The 2,500-nt window shown below is 38.5% G+C and overlaps 1 protein-coding gene and 1 long non-coding RNA gene across 2 annotated transcripts in view; one reads left to right on the top strand and one right to left on the bottom strand.

Annotated features, from left to right (window-relative positions):
* The window catches only part of LOC138057618 (uncharacterized), a 1,617-nt gene extending 705 nt beyond the window's left edge, over positions 1 to 912 (top strand). Inside the window, exon 2 of the mRNA XM_068903574.1 lies at positions 1 to 912. This exon is cut by the window's left edge and continues 377 nt beyond it. Within this exon, the coding sequence (XP_068759675.1) occupies positions 1 to 912 (912 nt within the window).
* LOC138057061 (uncharacterized) overlaps positions 1 to 2,500 on the bottom strand; it is a 366,889-nt gene that overhangs the window by 35,323 nt on the left and 329,066 nt on the right. The gene's annotated exons all lie outside the window — the stretch shown is intronic.

Genomic DNA, 2,500 nt, shown 5'->3' with positions numbered 1-2,500 from the left:
GACAAAAATTATTTCAAAGATGATGACGGGAAAGTGTCTTTCTACACTGGTTTGCCAACATTTGAAGTACTGGAAGCCACTTTTAATCATGTTGCACCCCATGTCAAACGAAGAACACAATCCCTTTCTTTATTTCAAGAGATGGTTATGGTACTGATGAAATTGAGACTCAATGTTCCACACCAAGACTTGGCCTACCGATTTGGAGTCTCAATGTCCACAGTATCAAGGACATTTGCACACTGGCTAGTCATCATGGATGTGCGGCTGTCCCCACTGATCAGGTGGCCAGAGAGGGAAGAACTTTGGAAGACCATGCCCCAGTGTTTTAAGTTTTCGTTTGGAAATAAGACAACCGTCATTATTGACTGTTTTGAAGTTTTTTGTGTAAAACCGACAAACCTCCTGGCTAGAGCACAAACGTTCAGCTCGTACAAACACCACAACACAGTCAAGGTCCTCATCGGCATAACCCCTCAAGGCTGCATCTCCTTTGTCTCAGAAGCCTGGGGGGGACGCACCTCAGACAAGTATCCCCCGCAAAATTGTGGGCTGCTCAACAACTTGCTTCCTGGGGATCTAGTTATCGCACACAGCGGATTCACTGTTCACGATGGCGTTGCCCTTAAACAAGCAAAACTCATAATTCCAGCATTCACTAAAGGAAAAGAACAACTGGACCCTGTTGACATTGAAAGAACAAAGGGGATCGCACATGTTAGGATCCACGTTGAACGAGTTATAGGACTTTTACACAGGAAATACACTATTCTTGAGAGTACCTTGTCAGTAGATTTTTTAACCTTTAATCCAACTGGAAATCCTGAGATCCAGGTACCTATGATCGACCGCATACTCAGAGTTTGCTCTGGACTTGTCAATCTATGTGGCCTCATTGTCTCATTTGATTAGATTAATCTGTGCAAAATACAATGGAATCCCAATTTTATTAACCTCTAAGGCTAGTGTAAATTGGTTTGTGAAATCAGAGAGTTCAAATCAATGGTTAAAAATAGTTTAAGAGAGGAAATGACTCCGAGTCCAAGTTATCAGAAGCTTTAAAAAATAGAGGATTTACAAAACTGGGATTCCATTGTACTTATGTAAACCATGTTGTTTCGAAATTTGTTGGTTTAATCTTAAAATGTTGTAAATGTGTGTACCACCACCTGGGGAAGTCCCTTATGGGTTGTGTGGCCAATTTGAATATGGTTTTTAGGGATTTTTTGTCTCAAATATGGATTTCGCCTGAAATTAAATGGGATTCTAAGAGGTTCAATGAGGAGATTAAAGAATGAAAATTAATTTTCAAACACCACCAGACAGTTGACCCACAAGCAACTCCGGCGTTTAGAGGATACTTTAGATGTCCATATTCTTTGATGTTCATTCTTGTCTGAGACAGGGTATTATGACTCAAGCTGGTTATGAAAAATTGGGAGATGAGTGACTAAGCCGTACCTCCCCAGCTAAAGATATGTTGAGTGCCCCCCCCCCCACCCTCCCCAAAGGTTACAATGTGCTTTTGTAAAGCTAATTTTATATGTTAAACCCAAGAAATTGAAAGAAATTTATTCACTATAACAATGAGAGGTTTCTCCTGTCATGTAATTCCCAGTTGATTTATTTGAACATACAAATTGACCGGGAGTCGTAAAGCTATTTTATATGTTAAACCCAAGGAGTTGATATTTATTAATTATAACAATGAGAGGTTCATCCTGTCATGTCATTCCCAGTTCATTTATTTGAAAATGCAACTTGTAAAACCAATAACAGCCAGTTTTAATTAATTATATTTCGAAAAGGGAAAAAAGACAAATGAGAGATGACCAGTTAGACAGTTTGTTTACTTGTAAAGATATCCTCATCATTGATCATTAATAACTGTACAAAAAGGAAAGGTACTTAGATGTTTACCACTAGATTTATATCCCTTAATGGCTGCAGTTTTTTAAGCCATTAGGTTGAAGTTCTTTATCATACGCCTACATTAGAAAATTATTACTTACACCTTTCACTCCCAGGAATGACTAGCAAATAAATTCTCCTAACGATTTTACTACTCTGTCAAGGAGACAGGTGGTAAGAATTTGGAAAATTACCAACTATGGGAAAGTGTCTTTATGTTACACCAAATTCTCAGGAACAGAGAACAAAGATTTGTATGGTCATCAGTGAGGAGAATTGAATTTCAGATCTTGGGAGTGAAGGGTGCAGGGGAGTACGCTTTGTAAAGCAATGAAAGGGAAGTATTTTAATTTGTCAAACCTTACTGGTGGCCAATTGGTTGAAACAGTTTATTTTGTAAATAAATAGCAATAACACCTGAAGCTTTTTTGTGTGTCTCAAAAACTATTTAGTTTACAATGTGAGATAGCTGTCCAGGTAGCTAAAAAAATTTTTTGTCTAGACTTTCATAAAGGGTGTTCATTTCAGTCTCCGTGGGAACTTGTACTGTTAGTTCTCTTCTGCTGCCGGTGAAGGATGTTGCCTGAGC

Source organism: Montipora capricornis, chromosome 7 (assembly GCF_036669925.1).
Source record: "Montipora capricornis isolate CH-2021 chromosome 7, ASM3666992v2, whole genome shotgun sequence".
Lineage (NCBI taxonomy): Eukaryota > Metazoa > Cnidaria > Anthozoa > Scleractinia > Acroporidae > Montipora > Montipora capricornis.
The sequence above is the reverse complement of the archived record's forward strand: the minus strand, read 5'-3'. Positions and strand labels throughout refer to the sequence as shown.